This window comes from Hyposmocoma kahamanoa, unplaced genomic scaffold, assembly GCF_003589595.1.
Source record: "Hyposmocoma kahamanoa isolate Upper Pololo Valley unplaced genomic scaffold, ASM358959v1 62, whole genome shotgun sequence".
NCBI classification, from domain to species: domain Eukaryota; kingdom Metazoa; phylum Arthropoda; class Insecta; order Lepidoptera; family Cosmopterigidae; genus Hyposmocoma; species Hyposmocoma kahamanoa.
Window position 1 is genome coordinate 6406732 of NW_020653850.1, and position 25213 is coordinate 6431944.

General features: G+C 36.6%; 2 protein-coding genes across 5 annotated transcripts in view; one reads left to right on the forward strand and one right to left on the reverse strand.

Annotated features, from left to right (window-relative positions):
- Positions 1-7332: 7332 nt before the first annotated feature.
- Positions 7333-12227, forward strand: LOC113229374. Of its 3 annotated transcripts, XM_026462931.1 has the most exons (5): positions 7333-7411; positions 8638-8724; positions 10230-10358; positions 11197-11430; positions 11985-12227. In XM_026462931.1, the coding sequence occupies exons 1-5, from the start codon at positions 7364-7366 to the stop codon at positions 12066-12068; spliced, it is 582 nt and encodes a 193-aa protein (XP_026318716.1). In that variant the 5' UTR covers positions 7333-7363; the 3' UTR covers positions 12069-12227. The 3 variants fall into 3 exon arrangements, 2 of the variants coding, with proteins under 2 accessions (XP_026318716.1, XP_026318717.1); XM_026462932.1 differs by lacking the exon at positions 11197-11430 and having other exon boundaries at positions 10230-10405; XR_003310410.1 differs by lacking the exon at positions 7333-7411 and having other exon boundaries at positions 8688-8724; positions 10230-10405.
- A 166-nt stretch (positions 12228-12393) lies between these two features.
- LOC113229373 (mucin-5AC) overlaps positions 12394-25213 on the reverse strand; it is a 127109-nt gene continuing 114289 nt past the window's right edge. The window contains exons 2-5 of one of the 2 annotated variants that reach the window (XM_026462929.1): positions 17286-17380; positions 16847-17040; positions 13725-15937; positions 12394-13631 (exon numbers count right to left, since the gene is read on the reverse strand). In XM_026462929.1, the coding sequence (XP_026318714.1) occupies positions 12801-13631; positions 13725-15937; positions 16847-17040; positions 17286-17374 (3327 nt within the window). In that variant the 5' untranslated portion in view covers positions 17375-17380 and the 3' untranslated portion in view covers positions 12394-12800. Of the gene's footprint in view, positions 13632-13724; positions 17041-17285; positions 17381-25213 lie in introns of those variants that run through there. The other variant, XM_026462928.1, reaches the window with a different exon arrangement.

The window sequence follows — 25213 nt, forward strand, 5'->3', positions numbered from 1 at the left end:
GCCATCGCGCTGAGGTTGTGGATAGTAAACTAAAAATATTGAAATACCAATTAAGTAAATTATTTCATCATCATCATCCATAAAATTCAATTGTGGGGCACTTTGCAATTATTTGCAGAAAAGCCTTTTTTTTTAATCTTAAGCCATACATACCTCACAATCTCACGATTGGTGTTAGTAGCCATCGCGAGGTCCCGCAGGCGTGCGCGAGCTAACGCATTCATGGTGTGTCCGTTACAGAGATAAAAAAAAAATGTAGATCCGTGCGGCCTTTGTTGGCTGGTCTTATTTTCATCGAAAACTTTAAATTTTTTATTGTTATTTTTAAGTAAATATTTTTTTGTTATAATTGTCTCTTTTATCCTCCTTATCTCGCCTCACCAGTGGAAAAGCACCTTAGCAGTGATTGGAGTGACAGAAATGTTCATAAAGTACAAGAGTTTATGTTACAACTTTTAATTATATCAATTGTCTTACGGTGAAGAAAACATGAAACCTGCATATCAAATAATAGAAGATTTTTTTAATAAGTGTTCCTTCCTTCAAGCTAGAATTTCGTTTCTAGTAAAGAAAAGAAGTGTCTCTTTAAGAATGCAGAACGGTCATAATGAGTGTTGTGCCTTCCTTATAACAAGTGAGGTCATAACGACATTCAACTGCATTTTTATTTCCAGTGCGCTAAAAACACCTGTGTCCTAAAAAGGTCGTCTTTAATGATAGACAAAACAATAATAGACATAGGTGAAGTGAACATTTTGTTGGATAAATATGCCGTTAAATATCCGCTGTTTGAGAACGTTATGCCAACAATTAAGGCGCGGTGCGTTGGTACGGAAATGGCATATGTGGCGGGGTGTCCAACTGTCAAACTCGTTGGTTGCTTACTTTCGATGATGGCCTATGTAAGTTACTTTCCATAATACGTAAAGCAGCAAACCCGTCCCGTCCTCTCCCTTTTACCAGCTGAGTACTGTACGCACTACATTCTTGTTTTTTTTTCGTGTATAAAATAAGAGGGCATTTCACCTTCTTCTCATTTAGTAGTAGCAGTAGAGCTCCTTGTGAAAGAGTTCGTCCAAGGTAGTACTGCCACCTTACCTATATAGATAAAGTGGCAGTAACAGCTTAGCAATGTCAGCATTACTGTGTTCCGGTTTTGAAGGGTAAGGTTGCTGGTGAAATTTCAGGCACATGGAACTTGTCAACTTATGTCTCAGGGTGACGGGCATAGTGGCAGTGTCCCTCAGATATTTGCGATTTAAAGCTCTGAATGGCACTATAACGTTGTGGACAGATGTGTAGCTTACCATCAGGCGCACAACTTGTTCGGACGTCACTTGATATTATAAAAAAAAACTCACCTAATGGGATGTGCCGATGAGGTCGATGATAGAGCATGCACACCTATATAATGCCTATTCACTCTTGCCTTGAAAAGGCCCAAGTTATATTGTTTAGGGAACAAATTATTTGTATTCAACTCCCAAGTATTTCACAAGAACCGTTCTTATCACCTTCATCACCCTTTTTTTTGCATACAACCAAGAAATTGAACACACTGCCTGCTGTACTTGCATGTGCTCATATTCCCAAATATTTTTAAGTGCAAGATAATAAGCTCGCTACATTATCGACCTCATTTTAAAATCCAGATTGTAGATACCCATTTTCGAAAGAGAAATGAAATGGGTAAAATTGTCAATTGCTGAAAGGTGTCAGTATCGTATACCCTGTGAAGAGATTTCGTATAGGTATGTCATTCTCTCGTGTTGTCACTAATGAGCACTCATGAATTAGTTTAGTGTACTAAATAATGAAGAAGGACATAGTGACTAAAATTCCTATTTTGTACGGAAAACTAAAACTCAATTTACCTGAATGAAGGAATAGATTTCACACAGATGGCTCACAGATAGATTACCTGGATGACGTCAAAAAAGTCGTTGAAAACCAAAACAAAGATCTGCAACAAGGACATAGAAAAATTTATTAACGATCGGCCGCCATACGATAAGCGAATCTTTTGATTGATATAGGACGTTTTTGGTGGAGCAGCCAGTTCCTCACCTCCCAACTATAGAACATCGCTTCTCGGCCTCGCTTAAGCCGCTTGACCGTAGTTGATGGATACTGGAGCATAATACGCGGCATGAACATCTTTTTTCTTAGTTTCTTTTTGGTTTTGACCTTTTTGTGGTTTAATCGGGCACTTAATGAAATTTAAAAATGTTAAGTTCTTTTTGAAAGAAGGTTTGTTTTTGGGGGTTTTTTTTTGACAAGACGAAGTCCTGACGAGCGGTTTTTTCTTGGAAAAAATGAACATATTGCAATTAGAAGTGTACAAAAAAGTTAAAAAACTCCTGATGTACTATTTATGTCGGTGTGCTGTGTGTAATTTCTTCAGTCGGTGTGAACCACTATATTCATCAATTCGTTCTTGACATCCGCTCGCAATTTTCCGTATAACTATCGGAAGTGGCGTCTACAACGTACGAAATTTATATTTCGACTACCCAAAGCCCTATGGTATTTCTGGATACATTTACAAGTACCAAGTTTCCTGTGCTGAGGATCCACACCGTTAGATTAAAGTCCTTCTTTTTGCTGGACAATTAATACTGTGAAGCCGTATTGTGACTAAATTGCTGTTTTACATTAAATTGTTAATTACCTCCTTTAGTCAGTTTATTCGACTATTTTAATTTAGCCGTGTTACGGTTCTATAAAAGTGTAATAGCGTATTCTTTGGTGTTCCCTTCTTTATGTAGTGTGTAGCTTGTACATTTTCTAATTCCTGTAGTAGTATATTTTTGTTTTCCTTTTTATATGTGATATATGACTTATGGCGTTTCTTATTTTAGTTCACCATAAACTCTCTCTTAGTAAATGTAAAATTTGACGTCAATACTAATATTTTAATTGTTTTTGTTTTCCAGCACTGTCCGCAGTGGAATAATAGCAAGACTTGTATGAAATACAGAAAATACATTGGTCTGTGCTCGCCTTTTTACTTGGCTATAGATCAAGATTCTTGAAACCAAAATGCATTCATCGCCTTGCATAAACGTCCAATACGTGTGTGAATTCCCTAACAGAATCTGATCTAGATTGAAACGTGAAGGAATGGAGAATTTTTTATATTATCTAATAAATGCAGTAAAAACCTAATTATTCTACAAGTTAATAAAACTCTGTTAAATATTTATTCTTGTTCATTATTTTACTTTTTTACAAATTTTATAGCTACGCTTGTATAGTTTACACTATGACGCTGGTATTACAAATAAATTAATTCAACTATATGCAACGTATTTGTATCAAAACACAAAAGACGTAATACGTGACGTAAATATTATATTATTGGAACCTCCAAAAAGGATAGGAATGTAGCTTCTGGACACAAACATCTACACAATAATCTCAATATAGAGTACTAAGAAAACCGAGCTCTAAAATCATTCATCCCCTAGTTTGCCACCCTGAGTGGTGGAATACTTTCTTGAAATTTAAATGAGACTACTTTTGAGGTAACCTCTTTTCAACAAAAAATAATCATCAAAATCGGTTCAGAAATTTATAGCGTAACATACATGACAAAAAAACAAAGTCGAATTGAGACCTCCTTCTTTTTTTGAAGTCGATTAAAAAGTAGAGCTCGTTGTGAAAAAGATCGTCCATGGAAGTACTGCCAACTTGCAGATTTCATCACACCAAGCGGTAATGTGAAATTACACCAAGTACCAAGTAGTACTATGTTCCGGATTTGAAGTGCAAGGGTGTTGGTGAAATTACAGGCACATGGGACTTGTCAGATATTTAAAACTCTGAGTGACATCAGGCGCACGACTTGTTGGTTCCGATACATAGTATATCATAAAAAATATAAAACACCCTTGTAACTTTGATTTTTTTTTTGAGTTTTTTCATGACTAAATGGCCACTTTTTATCATTTGATTAGTGGCAATGGTCGCACTGGAATAAGTAGTAGTACAAAATCAGTAGTACCAAAACGCAATTTTTTATGTTCTGTACTATACATTACTTGTAATATTTATGTGGTCAGTGCATCCTCGTCACATCACATAGTCGACATGTCACATCGTCGAATGAAGTGCTGCCATCCATCAAGTTATTAGTAAATCAGTCTGATACACTCACGAAACATCGAAAGAGCTGTCATCTCATCAGCACTTAGAAGTTTCAATGCGAAGATATAGATGGCGATTCCAGTACTGTAATATTATACAATACTCGCATCTCCCAGTGGGCTTAAAATTATTAGATATTATATTACTAAACTATTACTTAAAATTATTATTAAATTAGAGCAAATAATTTATATGTTAACTTTGATTTGGACCTTCCGATGCAGGAATTTTAGGCTCAGTGCCCACTAACAGGACGGCACGACAGACTTTTATGAGACGAATATTTTTTTTATTAGAATACCAAGTGTTGGGACGAACCAGTGCAATACTGGTGATAAGCGATATGCCTATCCATAACAGTTGCAATGCCACTCAGAGCTTTATATTACAAAGGTCTTAGGGGTCAGTACCCCAAAGACCTTGTGCCCCGTGGTCAGTACCCCTAAGACCTTGACCCTGAGAAATAATGTCTCAATAATGTCTCTGTGTGTGCCTGTAATTTCACTAGCACCCTTACCCTTCAAAACCGGAACACAGAGATGATTACATTATTGCTTGGCGGCAGACATAGGTAAGGTTGCAGTACTTTCTTGGACGAACTCTTTCACAAAGAGTTCTACTGCTACTAACTACCTTAATGTTATGACATCATAGTTGAAATTTTAATGACAATGATCGTAGCTATGAAAACAAAGCTGCGGCAAGCTTAGGGATAGCGAGCCGGCTAGCGCCGGAACGCCTCGGTGATCTTAGGGATGCTTCAGCAGGCTTTTAAGTTTAACCTTAAGACTGATCTAAATAGAGGCTAGACGTATCGCGACGGTATGCCTAAGGATACCGCTGTATATTTGCCGTCAGTGTGCGCTTGCCTAAAGGGATACCGAAGGATCCCTTGGGTACCGTTCCGCCATTGGCCATCGAGGCTTAGTACCTATCTATTCTGTATCACAGTCAGCGCAGGATCGCCATCTATATCTTCGCATTAAAACTTCTAAGTGCTGTTCTGGAAGATCTTTAAGTGTTTTGAGATTTGTAACTGACTGATTTATGTAAGAGTACCGTTATCAATACCTTATCGTGATGAATGGCAGCACTCCACTAGCTTTTCGGCTGCACTGACATCATAAAAACTATTAAGTAACATGAACTATAACAATACTAAAAATGATGTTGGTATATGCAAGGAACTGACCATTCTGAATTGGAAATGTTCGTATTACGTTTGTGCAATTAAAAGATCAACTTTGTTGCATAACGGTGTTTTTAATGTATGTTACCCTAGCTCAACGTTTTTATCCAGTAGTAATGAGAAAATAAGCTACAATGCTTAGAATAATAACGCATAGAATGATAATTTCATATCAAACGAACTGTCACTAGTGAGGCAAAAATCAAATTCGTGTTGGCGTAAGCAACTTGTATTTACACTCGTCGGCACGCACACAAATATACAAATAATGATGCAATGGAATATCACTTCCCTCAAAAGTAGGGAAATTGTATCTTGTTTAACTTAATAAATATCACCAAAAATCATTAAGTTAATAAATAGCACCAAATTTTTATTTAATTCAATACCTTCTTATTCATTTATGAACAAAAACCTAAAAGCGAATATAAATGCGACTATCGAATTTGACTTTAGTTCATAAAAATTTGGATACACAAATAGCGTGATATTATCTGTGGAAACACATGAAAAGTACATTATAACAATAAAGAACCTGAACCTGAAAGTTTTTTATACACGACTTTGGAGAACTGACGATGGCTTTTTTAGTCAGTGTTAATTTCCTGATATAAGTTTAGTTACGAACTTTTGTGTCTGATCAAGACAATTTTTTAAAATCAGTCCTGTATGATGAACAAGAATAATGATTTTCACATGAAACTTATGAAGGCAAATACTAATTATATGCCGTAAAAATAGCTAACGAAAATTCCCTACAATGTTGTCGCGGAGGTGTACATTTGTAGAAATTCTGGGACCGTCGCGATATTGCCTATTCTCAAAAAATTACGTAATATAATTATTTTGAAACAGAATGGCAAAATGGGGAGAAAAATATCCGTTACTTTGCAACATTTTCGGATCTTGTTGCAACGAAATTAATTTTCAGTTTTAGTGAATATTTACATAAAAATACAAGTTGAAATGCATTACTTCCTTGTGGAATATGATGTTAGTGTCTATTTCATGTTTGTCTGACTTATTTTTACACTCATTTATCGCACATTTCCTCGTTTTTAGCTAAAATTCTTCATAGGAAATGAAACTATTTTTCCGGGTTATTTTTCCGGTCAGTCAACCGGGACCTTGGGACCTGCAAAGGGCCCGAAACGTCGGTTTGTTTGAAAAAACAAATATACGCTATTTAAATCCGGAAAAATGGTTTCATTTCCTATGTGTAACAATCGCGAAAACCTAAGAACTCGATAAAATTCTTCATTTATTTACTTAAATAATGGCTTTTGCATTCGATTCTTTTTTTGTGTTTTTTTGTCAAAATGCAAGGCAGTTAGGACGCGTTCACATTGTGTCGCGTCTAGCCTGTTCCCATAAACACGACTATCTGTCGCGACTGTGTCGTGGACGTTTAATTTTATAGTTGAACGACTGTCGGGTGTAACTGTTTCCACTAGATCATGACGACAATTTACCGGTTCACGGCAGCCGCCTTGTCGTTTGCACGACAGAATCGTTTGAAACTGCGATTATCTATCGTCACATTTTTATAGTGACGTTTAATTTTTCGTCTGACGTCTGTCGTTCTAGCTCTTCCCATTGTCACAACATCGTATTGTACTATGTGAACGACTTCATTTAAACATACATGCCATGACACTTTAAACTGCACGACTGTCGCCATGACAAAATGGGAACGCGCCCTTACTCGCAAAGTTTCACCTCTGGAACGCATACAGCTCCCCCGCTCCGTCGCCCCCTTTCTAAAAGTAAAATCGTAGTACCATTCATACCATCCTTAGGCAAAATACAACAATTTCACAGAAATGGAATTCGATTATCTAATGTTTAAAATCCCACGAGTTATGATTGAAGAAATTTAGAAAACAATATCAAGTTTGTGTACATATTGCTCTCATTAAATGCTTCGATAAGGTTATTGCCATTCATTACTCTGTTGACTGTGTTGAAGTTTTGTCGTGTTCAATCTCGTATAAATTTCATTTTTACCAACCAAACTCAAGGAGAATGAAAAAGAGGAACATTTTAACAGTTATTTTGTTGCTAGTGTATTATGTAAGTATCTTACATTTGATTTTACTTCTTGTGTTACCATTAAAACCAATGTCTTGAAACTGTTTATGTAATAATGTAATAAGATAACCATTCAAATGTACTGATCTCAATCTAGAAAATCCCTTTATTTTAAAAAAAATGACCAAAAATATTTTTAAAGGTAAAAATTTGAATGCTCTGAGACACAGAAACAAATGCGCAGCGATACTTCGTGTTCGATCTCAAGAGCACTGCAATTTATACCTTATTTCGATTGCAATAGCATAAAATGTACACTGATAAATTTAACGTGTTTTACCTTTCTGTGCGCCACTTTGCTCTAGCCCTAAAGTTCACTTCTCAAAAGATGTTCGAACCTCTCATCTTTTTTTTGTTTTTCATTTGTTTGTAACCACTAGTAAAGTATATTATAAATACATTACAATCTAGTCAAATACAAGACTAATAAGTAATTTGCATTTCCCTTAAACTAATAAATAAACAAAGTAAACTAAGAATTCCCCCATTGGCAAATTTCTTATTATTTATTAAGGCGAAGACACCTTTATCATTTGTGTTCTTTTTGTTCAGTTTTAAACGTTTTATAACATCTGTGTGGTCAAGGAGCTGAATCCGTTGCCCACAGTGCTAATCACTAGCCCACCGAGGACGCAGTATTGTATTTATTTTTATTTATTTATTTATTTATTTATTTGCAAACTAATGTTTAAATAAATGTGTATGTGTAATTATTACTCTCGAAACCAGGTCAAAAGTACCCTTAACCGATAACTGTACGAAACCTTTCATGAGTGTATGTCAGGATCGTAACATGTGTGAGGCTGCGTTCTGCTTACCCCAAAGGGAAAAGGGCGTGAAGCGAATACATGTTTTATTCTCAAAGCCCTAATAACCAATAAATTGATCGAATACAAAGTTAGAAATTTGGGCCAAAAAGAACAGCTGATTATTTATCTCTGTAATTCAAACGTTGAGAGTAATTATTTAGATTCGTAATTACCTACTATTATACCTTCAAAATTTGTCGATTTAATGATAATAATCAATATGGAAGAATGGCATAAGTGGAGTTACGTCAAACATGTTTAGTGCTCTATTAGATACAGAGAAAATATCTACAATATTAGTCGATAATGGAGCAATAACCGTTTTTGACGTAACTCCACTTATGCCATTTTATCGTAAGGAGTGTGAAATTATTTTCATAAATTCTTCTGTATTTTTAGGACACATTTGACGCTTTTGTACCGGAAGATGATTTTTTACAACAGTCTAACAGACCCGAAAGTTGCTACGGAACTGATGAAGTAATGGTAATAATTAAAATTTAAATCAAAATTGTTACTATTCGTAATGTTTTTTCTCGTTAATGCAAATTTACGAGATTCTGGTCTCGTCTGTGCCTTAACACTGATCTAAAAAGAAACTATGGTAAACATATTAACAGTCACCCCTCGGATACACAAATCGGCTCTAATTATTTTTTTTTTCATGATTTAAGCGACACGCCTGTCCATAGCAGTTGCTGTGCCGGTCAGAGCTTTAAATCGCAAAGATCTGAGGGACCTTGCCACTACATCCGTCACCTTCAGACATAAGTTGACAAGTCCCATTTACCTGTAATTTCACTAGCATCCTTCAGAACCGGAACTTTGCTCACATTACTACTTGGTGACAGAAATAGGTAAGGTGGCAGTACTTCCCTGGACGAACTCTTACACATGGAGCTTCACTGCTACGTATTACAGGACATTTCATTAGGTGATAATGAACTTGCTAGCCCAATGATGGTTATGGTAAAAATATTATACTCGATATGTCATAACATGTCGAGTATATATTACAAAGACCGTATTTCAAAAATATCTACCTGTTATTTATAAGAAACACAAAGATGTTTGTTTAACTGTAGTTCAAACTTGTTTATATTGTTTGTTTTCCTTGGGATAACAATGACGATCGATTTCGAGTAATATTTTACAGAACAACTAAATATAATATGCAATTATAAAGATAGTAAACGAAAAATTTCTGTCGAACATTTAACCTTCTAAGACCCTGGAAAAGCTTTAAACGACCAATGTACATTAAATATGTACTAAACTTTATAGGAATTCGTAGAGGTGAAGCTATAGAGCCTTTAATACCACCTCAAAGTTGCCTGTTTGTAGGTATTCTACAGGATATATCACAAAGAGTGTGCGAGTGAATTGTACGATTTGAATTCCCCTTTCCATCGCCGGGGGACTAGTCGCAGGCTGCGGTTCCACCCTTATGATGTTGATGGATATTCCAAGAATTCGCACGAGGCGTTTCGTTTCCATACTTAAATGACGAACGGCTATGGAATGTAATTCCCTACATGCAGACTTGTTCCCTGAACGGTAGAACTTGGGCCTTTTCAAGGCGAGAGTGAATAGGAACTATTTAGGTGAGCGTGCTCCATCGTCGGTCTTAGGTGGTCATTGACTTTCCGTCAGATGAGATCGGCACTTATTTTTTATAAAAAAACATGCTTCAGGCACAAGCAAGTATGGGCGTACTTAGGTGTGTACGAAAAACTTATTTTTCTAGATAAGATGCTCATGTAGAATATACAGCGCTAAATTTCAATGCGATATTTTTATTATAATGTAGTACACTGGGCATTTACGTAATCACAGGAACAGTGTAGTTTAAGTCTGAGACACCTCACATATTATGTGTATTTTGAGGCACACGAGGCCATAGGAGCTTATAGGCTATTCGCCTGAAATCGGTGACAATTTCGCTAATATTGCCACAAATTTTATTCACTAATAAATATTATATGTTCCAGGATGCAAAATGCTGTCTTTTCCCTCCTTTTTTCGTGAGAGAGATAGCCAGAGAGTGTGGAGCACTATTTTCACTTCAACACAGAAGTGTTGAACATAATATAACGACATTCAGGAGAGAGGCGATGACGGTAGGCATGCCAAAAGAAGAAGCCAAATCCCTCACAAAGTTACTAAGGTCTATATATGAAAAAGCTATACGTGGAATTAAAAATCGCACGAATTCAGGAAGAAACGTCATAAATAGAAGTATTTATAGAATGAAAGATACGTCTTCTAAAATGATGAATAAATTACATTCCCGCAAACGAAGACACAAATTTATTAAAAATCATCAATCGCCTCAAAATCTTATATCACATAAAAATCTCACATCACCTCAAAATCAGTCATCAATTGAAAATCAAACGTCATCATCAAAACATCCATCATATCAAAATCAAAACAAATCATCTCATACATATTCGTCTGTAAGATTTCTATTTCTATTTTCTAATTCACACAGGCCACCTTCTTATAAAGTAGACATATCTTGGGTCACTCGACTAAACGTGTTTTTTTATAACATCAAGTTACAGGACGAAACAAATCGTACGCCTGATGGTAAACTACCTGCCTGTCCATAATAGTTACAGTACCACTCAGAGCTTAAATCACAATGATATGAGAGGCACTGCCACAACGCCTGTCACCCACAGGCATAAGTTGACAAGTCCCATGTGCCTGTAATTTCACCAGCACCCTTACCCTTCTAAACGGGAATGCAGTAATGCTAACATTTCTGCTTGGCGGCAGAAATGAGTAAGGTGTCAGTATTTCCCTGGATGAACTCTTTCACAAAGAACTGTACTGCTGCTAAAATGTGTTTCATCTACTTTTCATTAAAATATATTCTTATATTTCTATTTCAAGTAAACTCGAAAAAAAAAACCCTTCCTATTTAAGTTGATTTAAATATTTTGTTTTCAGGATAATTCGTGGGCGTGTATATTACAAAAATATCATTTGCTAAATGACGACAAATCTTTAAACATGGAACGGTACCATGCCCATCTTGATAAATGGATAGAACTCAATCCAACGTTTTACGCTGCCATTCATAAAGCCAGGTCAAAATGCATGCAAAGGTTTGAAATGTATCTTCCTTTGAAAGCTGATGAATATTTCACATTTCAAACTTGCATCAGAGCTTACGTCAATATAGTAAGAAAAATTACATCTATAAACAATACTAAATAGTTTAGCTTTACGTCTAATTTAACGGCCCAATAGCGGTCTCATTAACTAATAAACATACTAATCGTTTGATGCTACATATTGCATATATCTATCCCAAAAACATGGAGCTCCGACTCATTCGTTACATTTCGTTGTCATTGTCACGCTTTTTTAGGCGTTTTGCCAATCTTTTTACATGTACGGCTTGTGGGTCAAGTATACACAGAAAGCGCATCGCGCCCTGTACGTCCAGTTATGACGCTCTCAGAATGCTGTTGGGGTTTCCGCGCTACTGTAGCGCTTCGGGAATGTTTACCGAGGCGCGAGGCTTTAGCGCCATTTTGGGGAAGCGGGCAGCGTCACTAACGCGCAGAGTGCGGGGCAGCGCCAATGGCCTTCTTCGTACTATATTATGTCAATGGGTACGGGTACACGTCGATGTTTAGACGATTTATATTAACATAGTTTGTACGTATTTTGTTACTAACACTATATGGATATTTTGTCCCAAATAAAGATTTGAATTTGAATTGTTTCAGCATTGTCCAAATATGTTAAAAACTAACTTGTGTGACAAACAGAAGAAATTTTACGGTAAATGTTCTCAGTATTTTTTCAAATGAGAAAACCTTTGTGCTGCGTACGCTGTCAAAGATTTAATACCAAAAATGTGCAAGTATTACTGTCAGTGAAATAGTCAAATCTGAGCAACTGTCAACGTAGATTGCTAATATGAAAATCATAATTTAATGCAATTGCCATACTTCAAGACATTTCAAGACTACCTGTTCAAGTATTTGTTAGACTGCTGGTCGTCGACGCTGCTTTCACGTTTTGACAGAATAATAATATAATGGGAAAACTTTTCCCTATCGGGTTATTGTAAAGTAAATTCCAGGTGTCACTATGCTTTAAATAAAATACAACATTCACTCTAATCAGCGAGTTTTATTCTAATTAAAATTTACGTATTATGGAATGATCGCTACGCTCATAAAAAACCCCAAAAATTATACATTGATTTGTTTTTAATTGTACCAAGAACAGACTTTTCAGTCATGTTCAAGATATCACATAATATTTGGGCTTTTTTAATGCAAAAAAATTATCTATAACACATAACAATAACACTCCTATAGATACACACTTGATATGAATTTAGACGGTGGCACGCAGACCCTATTATATTAATTGTACTGTCGGTAAACTGCGTACCAATACGCTTATAAATAATACTGTCACGTAAATGCTCATCGATTAACAACACTTGTGTATCACACGCGCCAGTATTTCCTTATCACTTTCCTTTTAGGATTGTAAATTTATACTAAACTAACAGTCTTTTCTTAATTCCTTCAAGGCAAGAGCCGGGGATTGTATCGGCCAACGTATAATATCATGCCAGAAGGATTGTGCCTAACGAAGTAAAGGAAAGGACGATCAAACTTTAATCTAGCAGGTTGAGCATTCCTTGCCGGTAGACGAGCTTGTCTTGGCCGCAGATGCAGTGGCAATCGCATGGCTTCGCCGACGTCATGTGGATCGTGAAATGCTCGCTGATAATCCCTCGGCTCATCCCAGTCGTTAATCCATCGCGAAGTTCGCCTTTTTTGTCTTTCTTCCAGATTCTCTGGGTATTCTTCAATGTGATGTTGCTCCCCAATGATACCTTCACCGCAAGTTACAAACGTCGTCATCTGAATCATATCTGACAAATGAAGATCTTTAGAGGGGCCATTCAATCCACCCAAGTCAGCATGATCCGCATCAAATAAGTCTTTGAGACCCATCTGTTTCAAAGTTGATGAAATATTGAAGATAGATTTGTGTGAAAATCTTGGAATTTGCAACTCTAAACCGATACGTGGAAGTAACGTACGCAGTAGACGATTCCAGGCTGGTGTAGTTGGATTGGAATCTAAAAGTCTTTTCTCCAAAGCTTCTAAGTCGTCAGCATGAACTATATTTCCTTGTTGACCAGGCATAACAAAGAGTGTACTTATAATTGAATTTGAGTTGCCTAGAGCCGCAGCAGTAGCATCGAGAGCTGGGTCGTAACCAGCTAGAAAACCGGTTCGGTATACCACTGCAGGAACAGGCACCAATCGCCGTTGTCGCACATTCGGCGACACCACGAAGTACATTTCTCCATCCCTTCCTTCTACCGTCGATCCCGAGCAGTCAGTCTGGAAATGATAATAAAATAAAAAAGTTGTACACGATGCAACATTATAAACCACAACAAATTACTTTGATGAAATAAATATATATGTACATACCTGGAAAATATTTGCAGAAAAGGCTGCTAATGGTGGCTGCATAATGATTGAATTAGATTTCATGTACTCGACAATTCGACCCCATGTGTACCTTTTAACCAACAAGTTTGTCCTTCGGCGTATAATGTCACTTATCAATTTAAAGTTTACTTCTTCAACATGACCATTGTAAAAGTGCTGAGCTCGCTCTTTATAAAAGGTTAAAATTTTTCCTCTGCTTCTGTCACTAAAAAGTTCTCTAATAAAAGCAGACACAATAATTCCAGACTCTGAAGTAGTTTCTATCGAGTCAGAAATATTTTTCAAAGTGAAATGTGGGTTAAAAGTAACCATGTCGTCTAGCTTCAGTATTTCGTTCATTTCTCCTGACGTTGCTCCTCTGGCTCCCATGAACATCATGGCCAACATAGACGTTATAGAATAAGGTGATAATACAAAACTTCTCTTCTTATCAATAGTTTCAATCATTGTGTGCCAGTATCTAAAAGCGAGCTCATTACATAGCTCTGTGAATTGAGCAATATCTTCTCCCAAATTTTTTGTAGTGACCTCTAAACCTTGATTCTCTTTCGAAAATTCTAACAAAATGTCTTTATCGTTTGCGTTATCTTGGCTGTCAGTTTTTAGTCTATCTTTTGGAATTTCATTGGCTTTTGGTGGTGAAACGGTTGAGATTAGTTTCCATGAATTATTTCGTTCATTTGCAAGTTCCTTATCATCAATATTCACCTTTTGAATTTTCTTTTTGAATTCATCAATTTTTGGTATTAGTTCTTCTGCGACATTTTTTTCTTTTTCGTTAATAATTGAACCTACTTTATTAATAGCTGGCTGTGATAACACGTTATCAGGTTTTTTTGAAGCAATTAAAGTTTCCTCAGTAGCCGATACCAATTTTGGAGACTGTGTAGTGGTGGTTGTTTTGGCATCTTTATCTTGGCTAGATACGTAATTTGGCTTCTTTGTTTCCTTTTCCGGTATGTCTTTTTTAATTGTTTTGATGTCGCTTTCGTTACCTTTGGTTTCCTCTACTATTTTTTCGTTATTCGAGATAGTTGTAGTTGGCTTAACCTTTTCATTATTTTTACTGGGTGCAAGTGATACTTTATTATAGTTTTGTTGTTCTTTTTTATTAGGTTCACTTTTATCTTCTTCTTTAAGACTCGCATGATCTTTGTTTATAGTGATCTCTTCTTTCTTTCTAGTATCGACTGCGGGTATGTTGTTATCTAAGATATTGGTTGTAACGTTTTTTTGGTCTGGTTTCTGCTCTGAAATCTTTGTTGACTCTTCGACTAGTTTTAATGGAACTTTAGTAGTAATTTCATTTTTCTCCGTTTTATTCTCTGGGGTTTTAGTTGTTATTTGCAGTTTTTCTTTAGTCGTTTCAGAGGTTTCTTTATACACTATTGCTGTACTTGTCTCTGTCTCCATGATATTCTGTGGAGCTTCATTCACTATTTGGGACAATAAATCATCCATTGATTCTGACAGAACAGGATCTATTGTGGTGGTTATTGACTCGCTAGTAGATAGTACCATCTTTTCTGTTGTCGAAGAAGAAATTATATTATCCGTTTTCGGTATTTCTTTTACATCTGTGACTCTTTGATCAGTTTGGTGTGGTTCTAATGTAGATATCTTTACAAAATTATCAGTGTTTTTTTCAGTGGTACTGGAAGTTTTTATGTCCGTGTCTTTTTCACTATCTGTGGGTATATCGATCTCTATATTTTCTTTACTTTCTAAGTTCATCTCAGTAAACCGTGTGGTATCTAGAAGATCACTTGTAGTTGGATTTGGGCGATAGTTACCAAGATCTGACGCTATTTGACTTATACTTTGAGCTACGTCAAATATTGGTGGATCAGATTCATTGTTGTTTTTTTCTGTAGTAGACTTGTCTTCAAGGTGCGCTAAAGAAATATGCTCAGTCGATGACACTATTGTTGGCGGAAATATGGATTGAGTAGTTATTGTAGTTACATTTAATTTCTCAAAGTTATCCGTCTTCGGTGTTGACGAAACATACCCGACAGTACTAACGAAGGGCTTACGTGTAGTAGAAACAGTTGGCGGAATCTTTACAGATGCAGAAGAAGGTGGAGATTTAGTCGTAGATGAAACAGCTCTTTTAGTTGTAGATGCAACCGTTGTTCTTGTAGTTTGCACAGGAACAGATTTTACTGTCGTCCTTTCTGTGATATAAGTTGCTGTGGAAATAGGAATGAAAGTACTTATTTTTTCATAATGAATGGAGCTTTTTTCTGTTGTAGGAATGGTGTTAGAAAGTGTTTGGACTTGAACTCTTGTGTAATTTTGTTCATTATTTTTCTGCGTGGTCAATACTTGTTTCTTTGTAATTGCTGTAGGTTTTGCCGTTGTTCTTATATTAGCTTTAGTGGTTGGTTTGATAGATGTAGTAATACGTGGTTTTATAGTAGTAGTGGAGCGAGGTTGATTCGTAGTTGTAGTGCGAGGTCTTGCTGTTGTAGATAGCTTACTTGTTGGTTTAGTTGTACTAGTTTGTTTCGTCGCACTTGTAGATGACCAAGGTTTGGCTGTAATTGTGGTAATTGGCTGTTTTTGTGTAGATTTCGGTGCAGTTGTTGTTACAATTGTTGGCTTTTGTGTAGTTGTAGTAGTAGTAGTCGTACTAGTTGTTGAAGTGGTCGTAATAGGATTTGTTCGGACTTCTTCAGTAGTAGATATTTTTTCCGTAATGGATATTTCCTTCAGTTCATTTATAGCAGTGCTAGAACTACTAGTAATGTGAGTATTACCTTCTTTGCTTAACAAATTATCGTTCACTGGTCTATCTATTTCAATAGTCTCTGTTTCAGGAGTTGTGAAGCCCCCTGAAGTTTTATCTGGGACTATGTCGACTCCTGTGTTCCCGAAAATAGAAGGTAAAATCAGACTCCAAGAATCCGAAACATCAGGTGTATCAAGTGTAGGTTGTGTAAGGGGTTTGTTTTTGTGAGCTTCCATTTGTGCTTTTAGTACATTTTGAACGTTGGTGACGACACTGTGTACTTTTGTATATGGTGGTTGACTAAAGTTGAAGGCTATAGTAGGCTGGTTGTCATTGGCAAATGTCACTAAGCCTTCAGTCTCTTCACCTGCTGCAACAATGGCTTGTATTTCTTCCAAAGTCATCAGTCTCTTGACTAGTTCCCCAGACTCGTCAAAAGTGTAAAATTCATAGCGGTCAGGCGTGAGCAAGTTTACTGGGCTGCCAACTGTTGCTGGCAGATTTGATGGTGGAGGTAGAGTGTTTCCCACAGCATCGGCGACGTATGGGAGCTTGGAATGCCTGAAAAGTCATAAATAGTTATGTTAATATGATGTAACCAAAACCATATTTGCTAGTATTCAATCTATAGTGTATGGGATGTTTGCTAAATCGCGTTAGCATTTATTGAAAATTGTACTTACGCCTTTTAAATGGCGTTCAGCACTTTGGAAAATGGACAATATATTTATCTTGATCTATAGTCTGAGTATGCACAGCAATGGAGTGGACGAATGATATCATAACTTGACAAAGTGAAATAGTACCTGTCTTCGCTGTCGTCAGCACAGACGCAGGCAGCGAGTAGCAGCAAGCAGAGTGCCGCCCGCATCTTGCCCTCCCAGCCTCTCTGCATCTAGAACTATATTAAAAATATGTATTTTAATAATTATGAACAATGTATATTTATGTATGGACATTTTTCAATTTTAATTTTGGCTTTAGACTTTCATAACTTCATTTTTGAAGATGTTCTGCAATCAAGTTAAGGGACTCTACGGTCAAAGTAGTGACATATTAAAACAGTGGACACACCAGGTAGTGCGACATATTCTATTTTTGTCAGATGAAAGGCTCTTTACGTTAATCAAAATAAGAGAACCCTATGGACGGCAAGCGAAACCCCTAACGAGTCTTTTTTTGTAGGCTTCCAAAAAATATGTTTGGCGATACGACGGTAAAACGGCTGGTAACGCCTTCATCAGGATACAATACCCGAGGACCATTTAATTTTTGTATCTTTAATTCGTCTGTCACGTTTGGGTATATTTTTCTCATTGTTTAACGTAATGTATTTTTTATTATTCGAAAAATAAAAAAGATAATTATGTACTTTAAATGCTTACAATTTGCAATATTTTTAGTAGTCACTATATTTTAAGTCGGCAAAGAAAATAAAAGCTGTTAACATTGTTTTCTGTTACAAAAATATAGTTGAAAATTCGTTAATGAATAATCGTGAATGTTCATAGTTATTGTAGTTATATATGGTAAACACTTTTAAAACAAATTACCTTGTTAAACAGATTTTAATCAGCGTTGTGGTTATAAACTTTAAAACCATTTTCCCTTGACTTTCTCATTTTAAGTGACGATTGAATTTGATATCACGTCTCACAACGTCAAGTTTCGTGTTACCTACATATACTTCATATTTTCTAAAATATAAAATCATTTTCTCAACTAACCCACGAGGCAAAAAAATCTCAATTGCACTTCGTTTCAGCAATTTATTCTTTTATTTCCCAAGCGTGTTTAATGATTTACGTTCCATGGCGAGGGTTCATTTTTCTTCAGTCACGACTTGTGTGAATTTTGACTTTTAAAAATGAACCTCCAGGGGTAACAATTTAAATCTTACTCGGGACTACAATGGAGAAATATGACTTCTTCTCGCACAATGTTTTACTGCACTGTTATATACCCGTAGTTTATAAACCTCACATTTGTTATGTCATGATTGCTATATTCGTTTACTTACTTCCATAGTGCTTTATATACAAAACAATTTTCCGTCACTCTAGTTTAGGACTATATAAAAAAACTGACCTCAAAAATTTGTAGAATCTTCTATATATTTGTTATAATTATTAATACAAAAATCGAACACTCAGAAAAAACACTCAGAAAAAATTCCTTCGATCCGGTCGGATTCGAACCGACGTCTTCTTGCATACCGTGCCAGACGCTATACCAACTAAGCCACGATCGAAGGAATTTTTTCTGAGTATTTTTTCTTAGTGTTCGATCTTTGTATTAATAATTATAACAAACTAGTGGAGTAATTTCACAAAAAATAATTGAATATCAATTCAATAAAAATTTCACTTCTATATATTTGCCAAATTTTATTTAAATCGTTTTACGGAAAATGGGTAAAATCCAATAAATCGTATTGATCCTCTAATTTGCCACGTTTAGAGGTGGAATATTTTCTTCAAGTTTGAATGGGATCACAACTGAGGTACCACCTTTCCAACAAAAAAAGAATAATTGAAATCGGTTCACAAACGTCGTAGTAATACTCCGGCCACACAGAGGTGGCCGCGGAAGCGTTCCGGGCGCGGGAATTTTTGTATGTACGAGTTCATAATATGCCGCCGCGCGCACATTACAAAAATTCCCGCGCCCGAAACGCTTCCGCGGTCGCCTCTGTATGGCCTGAGCATAACCGCATAACGTACACACAAAAAAAATATAGTCGGATTGAGAACGTCTTCCTTTTTTGGAATTGGTTAAAAATGTCATAATCACCAGTAACATAAAAGGAATGATTTAAAGATATTTAGTAAATGATAATATTTTGACTGGCTTATGAACAGAATCTTAACATTACATTACATGTAGAGATATTTCTCCAAGCACTCAGTTCCGTTGTGTTTTGACAAGTTGTTAACCCACAAAAATGTAGGACATCTGACACCTGACTCTTTTGAGTCTATAGGTCATTCACCTGAGTGGCTTATGACCGATAATTTAAGTTATGTAAGACAGAATGAGACGTATTATATTCCGTTACTTTTATATTTAATGGGCCATTTCTATCTATACACCTGGCTATTTTTAAATTATTATCGGTTTTTAGGGACGTTTGTTCCGCTTATTTTTGTTATAACCTATTTGGTCTACTAAATACGTCAAATATTTCTTCAACCGTCTTTGTAATTCTATTGTCCATTCACTTTAACAATGCAGTTGATAATTCTCATATCATTATAATTAGAACCATGTGATTTATCAATACAATTTTGATTAATCACGTGGTTCACAATAATTAGAGTAACTGAAAATGCAGGTAAATTAATTTGCTTCTCCGCGAACTCAGTGGAGGTTATGTCGTGCAAAACACCGTTACAGGGTTCAAGGAATAGGAAATTAATTTACTTCCATTTTTATTAATATGGATTTTTGCAAAGTAACGCTTCAATGTATTATTAGAGTCATCATCATCATCAGCCGGAAGACGTCCACTGCTCAACTTAGGCTCCCAAAAATTGCAAGACGGACGCGACGTGCATGCATCGGTTACCCACCGGGTTACCTCCCGCCCTTACCAGGTCATGCGTCCATCTAGTAGGGGGCCGTCCCACTGAATGCCTTCCGGTTCGTGGCCTCCATTCAGGAACCTTCCTGCACCAACGGCCGTCAGTTCTACGAGGTATGTGCCCTGACCACTGCCAAAGTGGCACTTGCTAATCCTTTGAGCTATATCAGTGACTATCGTTCTTCTATTATTAGAGTAACCATCAATATATAGTATTATTAGAGTAACCGTCAATAAATAAATAAAATTTTTTGGGGTTCATCTGTAACAAGCAGAAATACTTCAAATGAAATTATTAAACATTGAACTAGATTACTATTACATATATACTATGTACCTCTATATACTACTACCAAATAGATTACTAAACACTGTAGTCCTATTGATTCCTTAGTTGGGAACTTTTGAACCAGACACGATTCAAGGTTTTTTAAGCTACAATTTTTTTACGAAACCTATTGTAAATGCCTTTTTTTTATTGTAATACCTATTGACGAAGCCTAATACTGAACTTTCGGATGTAATTTTATAATATTTATGATCATTTTTTAATATCTATTTTTCAATTAATAAGAATTCTTTTATCAATCAACAAGGTGGTCAATCTCCTAACTGTTGTTAATACAACAGACACAGAGTAAAGTACAGAGTAAATACAGGTATTTACTCTGTACGTACGTATGTAAATGAATTGCCACAAAGTGGTACTACGCAACAGTTTTAATTGCATGTTAGATGATGGTAGAAAAAACAAAGAAATGGCAAACTTGACATCGCTGCGGTATGGTTCGTTGGTTGCCGACAATCGCCACCGTTAGTCGTGGGACACTCCCACCGTAAAGGTTTGGTTGTCAATAAGTCGACTGTAAAAAGTACTAAAACGCAGTGATTGTAATGTAACTTTTAGGACAATCCCTGGATTTTTTTAGTAACGGCCAAGAAATATTGTGTACCAACGAAATTATTAGATAACTTTTTGCACATACATCATTAACATCGCGCGAGGATTTAGGCCGTACTCCACCACACTTTCCGGGTGATGTAAACTTTCTTCGACGTGTAGGTTTTATTACGATGTTTTCTTTCACCAGAAAGCTCATGGAAAAATTTGAAATTATCATTCGCACATAATTTCCAAAAAACTCAGAGATGCGAGCCCGGATTCCTACTCACAGCCTCTGCTTGAGAGGCAGTAGGTCACACTATTAGGCTACCACGGCTTTTTAATATCACATATTCGTAATTTCTTTCATGTACGTAGTTCATATTATTTTCATGACTTTTCAAGTGATAAAAGTGCTTTTGACGTGTGACCCCACTTGGTTTTATTATATCAAGGATAGCTGTTAGCTATACGCGATACCGCCGGGAGCGAGTTCACGCTTTACGAACCTATGAGTACCTATAGATATCGCAAAGAATATTTACTTTTAATGAATACTTTTTTATAAATTCGTCATTAATGCGGTTTGACGGCTGACATTGCTAACAAAAGCTTTTATCTGGTAGATGTAAAGGTACCTCTCTGAGTGCAGAAATAAATTTGAAAAAGTCGTCAAAAAACCAAAAGCAAAGATCTGCAACAAACACACAGATTAATTTGTAAAGATGGTTTGTTCCGTGGCTTAATTGGCAGTGCATCTGGCACGGATTGCCTCAAGGTGCTGGTTCGAATCCTGCCGGATCGAATATATTTTTCTTACTGTTTCAATCTTTGTTATAATAATTATAACAAACTAGTGGACTAATGTCACAAAAAATAATCGAATGTAATGATAGTAAAACATCGGGACATTCAGTTAACTTCAAAGTTACAAAAACTTTTAGTTTCAAAACTCGGTTACGACTGACTTTACTGACAAAAGCTTTTACTTTAAAACCACTCACGAAATAACAGGTAATAACCACACCTCTAATCAAAGGCGTCTAAAAGCAGCGTTTTTTTATTCACTGTCTCACTACTTACAAGAAGTTATACTTTGTTATGACAGTTACATGAGAACTGGTGTGATTGACATTGACATGGAATGATGTAACGGAGAAGTGGGTCGCGCCGTAATGATGGTTGGTGCATCGTCGTCGCTGAACCGTGGTTCATCGGACTGCGATGGCTGCGGATGACGGATGCGACGGATGCGATGAAATGAAAAATATATTTTCATACTTTTCCTCATTATTAGGTAGTTTGTTCATTGGACATCTTTGTCTTATCCATTATGTTTCTGAGGAACAATATTATTGATCCGTAGAAATATAATGTGAAGAGTCTTCATGGAAAGATGAGGTACAATGACAATTTGGTAAGTTGTATGATTAATTACAAATATATAAAGTCGGCGACGGCAGATGAACAAAAATATATACTCGTAATAAAAAAACTATCATTAATACTTATCTGTATACATTGTATAATTAGATATGACTATCAAATTACAAACAGGCTAGAGCAAGCCAACGTTGACTTATCATGTTGCTGGAATACGGGCTGTATCACTAATATGCTGCCAGAACCTAAAATATAGGCTCTAGCTCCTGTGAGAGCACTAAACAGGTTATCGTGTGCACAGAACTGACAATTCATCGAGTATCTAGGATTTACTTTCAGCGTAATATCAAGTGACGGGACGAACACATCGTGCTTCTAGTGATAAGCGACACGCCTGTCCATAAGAGTTGTAGTTGCCACTTTGAGCTTTAAGTCGCATAGATCTAAGTCGCACTGCCACTACGCCCGTCACCCTGAGCCATAAAATTGACAAGTCCCATGTACCAGTAATTTCACCAGCACCCTTACCATTCAGAAACGGAACGCAGTAACGCTCACATTACTGCTTTGCGGCAGAAATAGGTATGGTGGCAATATTTCCCTGGACGAACTATACCTACCACGTCGTTACTAGCAAAATGAGTGTCACGAATAAGAAATTTTCAATACGTATGACGGGGAATCACTTTAAGCCCTACACGTTCCTCTTGGCATATTTATCACCTACGCTATGTGAGGCGGAAGTTCCGTAATTCCAAATATGATTTATGTGTAACGGAACGTTGCTTCGATCGTTTAAGAACAAAATATTTCTTTCACGCCGTACCTCTTGTGCTCAATTTATTACCTGTTTCAGCGTTCGTGTGTGGGTGGATATGTGGCTTAATCTAGTGTGTGCGTGTGTGTGTGTGTGTGTGTGTGTGTGTGTGTGTGTGTGTGTGCGCGCGCGTGTGTGTGTGTAACTCCTTCATGAAGGTCGACAGATGTTCGATCCGTACTCTCACCACAAACGAATTAAAATTCAACCGCTCGATTTTCACGGTGTATTTGGATTCTAGCCTGATGTACTCCACTATCTCCTCATATTTCGAGAAGTAATGTAGTCGCAACAGGTACAGCAGAATCTTCGGCAACGCCGCATAAATTTCGATCCTGTCGTTGCTGTCCTTATCGCAGTGGTCAGAGACAGGCAAACGGGGAGGTACAGGATATATCCGGGGATAGTAAAGCCTCATATACTTTAACACACAATAACATTATGCAAAGAAACAAGTAACTATATATAAGTAACAATCATATTATACATATATCACGGTATCAGAAGACTTTATTAATTAAATAATTAATAATGTACAGTCAACCTCCATATCAAGTCAACGGAGCGACGTCGTAGCACAGGCATCTAATTGCGTTAGTGATGTACCGCGATTAAGGCTCCAGTCACGTTTGAAAATACAATGTCCAAATATGCCCAAAATGTCTTCAAAAACGCTATCGCCAAAAATGCTGCAAACCATCACAGTGTGGCGTTCTACGAAGAAAAACCATAGACAAATCTGAAGACAACATTAAATCCATTGTAATAGTTATTGTTTCCTTGATTTTCATTATATTTATCACTCATGTTTTTTTCGCGCATTTTATTCACTATTTGGTTATTGTATTAACTTAATTTTCACGGAAAGTAAAAGTAGCAACAAATTATATTAATAAAACTGGATACTCGCGACAAGGCCCCAAGATGCTGGCAGCGTTCCACCTCATGCAAATGCGCTGGGCATAATAGCTACGGGCTCTTGGGTTTCCCAGCAGTTTATTAATTTTTTTTGATAAAATTTTGTAAACATGAAGGGCACCGGGACCCCACGGGCCAAGGGTTTCGACTCCAAATGGTGCAAATAGGTAGTCGGAGCCGAGACCCCGGTAGTTATCCCTTTTTAGTTTTTTCACCAGCTCAGATGCGGAGCCAGCCCTCTGCTGGTGTGATTGAGATTTTCACAGACTATATTGCCAAAGTAATAAAAATATTCCTTCAAATTCCCTTCAACGGCCAAACTGTTTACCTTGTGAACCAGAACACGCATTGCATTTTCCTAGATTTAGATGTCGCCTTTCCACAACATTCTGTGACGAATTTAAGCCCTATTCTAGTAAGGCAAAGGGTATCATTAAATCGTTGTGAATATTTCATAACCTCATCTTAAACACCATCAATCACTGCGGAGTGTTTAAATATGTACATTCTGTAACTTGAAGGTAAATGTACCAAAGATTGTTTCTGTTGATGTTTAATGGTAATGTTGATAGTATAGGATATTTATCCTTTATCATTAATATACCCCAGGTATTACAAATATTTTTGGATTTTTTTTTTATAATATCAAGTGCTACACGCCTGTCCATAACAGTTGCAGTACCACTCAGAGCATTAAATCACAAACGACACTGCCAGTACGCCGGTCACCCTGAGACATAAGTTGACAAGTCCCATGTTTAAAACCGGAACGTAATGCTAACATTATTACTTGGCGGCAGAAATAGGTAAGGTGGCAGTACTTCCCTGGACGAACTCCTTCACAAGGAGCTCTACTGCTACTACCAAAAAACTATATAAGTTGGATTGTATATTTTGTAATATTCTTAACTGTTACGGAATACGTCATGTTCTTCTTATCGTATCGATGGCATACACTATAATGCTTGTCGTCGTGGTAAAAGGATCTGCCAATCGGCGTGACCACCAGGCGTACAGGAAAAGAATGATATGTCGTGCGGGGAGGCTCCTTTCTTGCACTATATTCATAACAATGGCTTGATTTCACTTCCATCGTGTTAAAAATACATCTCTGAGAAGTTAAATAAAACATGCTAAAATAAGGTGCTTT